This window comes from Pistacia vera, unplaced genomic scaffold (genome assembly GCF_008641045.1).
Source record: "Pistacia vera cultivar Batoury unplaced genomic scaffold, PisVer_v2 Contig974, whole genome shotgun sequence".
Lineage (NCBI taxonomy): Eukaryota > Viridiplantae > Streptophyta > Magnoliopsida > Sapindales > Anacardiaceae > Pistacia > Pistacia vera.
In genome coordinates, this window is record NW_022196861.1 from 97,215 (window position 1) to 99,167 (window position 1,953).

Here is a 1,953-nt window from a genome sequence, read left to right on the forward strand (position 1 = left end):
GTAGTAAATATATCCATATTCTATAATGGAGTAAATATGTTGTATTAATAAAGGAAATCAAATTGCTAGTAAATTTTGTAAAATTGTGTATGTTCTAGTAAGTATTACTATGGATTTCATAATTTACTCCAAGAAAGGAAACTATATTTATACAATGAACTTATTTTAGTTTAGAAATTAAATTAATAAATATAAATATACATATATATGTTTTTAAACTACAAGTTTATTCTTTAAATAGGATTTTAAAATAAACTTCTTTCCTAGGCGTGCGTTTTCTAGGTTCTCAATGGTCAAGGGATACTTAGGAAATACCCGACTAGGGAGGGGTTTTACATATACTCTACCTCAGTAGAAGTGAAAGACACCACCTTCGATTTTCTAGAAGACCATTGAATCAAGTTTCCACCGAGAAATACACTATAGCTGCTGGTTGACCTATGATCAGTCACATCTCTAGCCCAATCTGCATATGAAAAAGCTTCTAAAGTAAAAAGTTTATCTCCTGTAAACAGAATGCCATGCTCCAAAGTGCCCTTAACATACCTTAGGACTCTTTTACATGCTGTCCAGTGAACTGATATACGATGCTGTAAAAATTGACTTAATTTATTGATAGAAAAAGCCAAATCTGGTCTAGACAAGATGAGGTACTGCAGCCCTCCAATAATACTTCTATAGAGTGTCGGTTGATAAAAAATTTCATCATCTTCCTCGGCAAGTTTCAGGCCTGTAGCCATAGGTGTTAAGCATGGTTTACAGTCTTGTATACCAGCCTTTTGTAACAGATCATGTGCATACTTAGTTTGGGTAAGCAATAGTCCTGAATTACTCCTCTTTACTTCAAAACCAAGGAAGTATTGGACCTCAGCAAGAGTCTTTAAAGCAAACTTGTTGTTCAAATTAGTCACAACTAGACAATTAAGTTGAGAATCATTACATGTCACAAGAATATCATCTACATATACTAAGAGATACCACACTTGAAACTTCTTTTTGTAAAAAAAAAATAAACTAACATCTGAAGTTGAATTGACAAAACCTCATTCAAGTATAACACTTTTCAGCCTATCAAACCAAGCTCTGAAAGCTTGCTTGAGACCGTATAATGCTTTATGCAGCCTATAAACAAGTCTCGTTTGTGAAGAACTTGAAACTGAAAAACCTTTTGGAGGTAACATAAAGACTTGTTTTGTCAAATCCCCATTCAGAAATGCATTATTGACATCGAGCTACTGTATGAACCAATTATGATGGACTGCCAATGACAACATGATCCTAATTGTGGCAGCCTAGATAACAGGGGAGAATGTGTTAAAATAATCCAACCCCAGAGTCTGTTGGAAGCCTTTGGCAACTAACTTGGTTTTATATTTCTATAAAGTACCATCTGAATTAAATTTGGTCTTAAAAACCCATTTACTTCCAACTACATTCATGCCTTCTTCATAAGGAACCAATTCCCATGTTTTATTTTTCAACAATGCTTGATATTCATTCTCCATGGCATGTTTGCACTCAGGAGTTTGCAAAGCTTCAGTTACAGATTTGGGTTCAGAAAGTATAGTGGATAATGACACTAAAGCTTGATATTTGGAAGTAGCAATATGACTCTTAGATCTAGTAATCATAGGGTGAACATTAATGTTGAATTAGAGGGATAAGGTAGCACTACCTCTAGTTGTATACCAGGAAATTTGTCTCCAGAAGAAGAATTTGGTACTGAAACAGATGATGGACACAATGTATCAAAAACAGGATATGGATTCACTGAGTCAGATGGAGTATTTGTGTCCTCTGAAAGGACATACTGTATTAGAAATGGGAGCTGCATTTGTGGAGGCTGTTGAAGGATTGGTTGAGACCACAGGAGTGAAATTGGGTGAGTTAGGAGCACCTTAAGTAGAGAGAATAGACTTTGAACCAGATTGATCAAGTCTTAGATTAATAGGA

The 1,953-nt window shown here is 34.8% G+C and overlaps 1 protein-coding gene across 1 annotated transcript; it reads right to left on the reverse strand.

Moving 5' to 3' along the window:
* Positions 1-332: 332 nt before the first annotated feature.
* LOC116121363 (uncharacterized mitochondrial protein AtMg00810-like) lies at positions 333-1,631 on the reverse strand. Its single transcript, XM_031407323.1, has 2 exons — positions 1,388-1,631; positions 333-913 (listed from the first exon to the last, which is right to left on the reverse strand). The coding sequence occupies exons 1-2, from the start codon at positions 1,629-1,631 to the stop codon at positions 333-335; spliced, it is 825 nt and encodes a 274-aa protein (XP_031263183.1).
* Between the last annotated feature and the right edge of the window lie 322 nt (positions 1,632-1,953).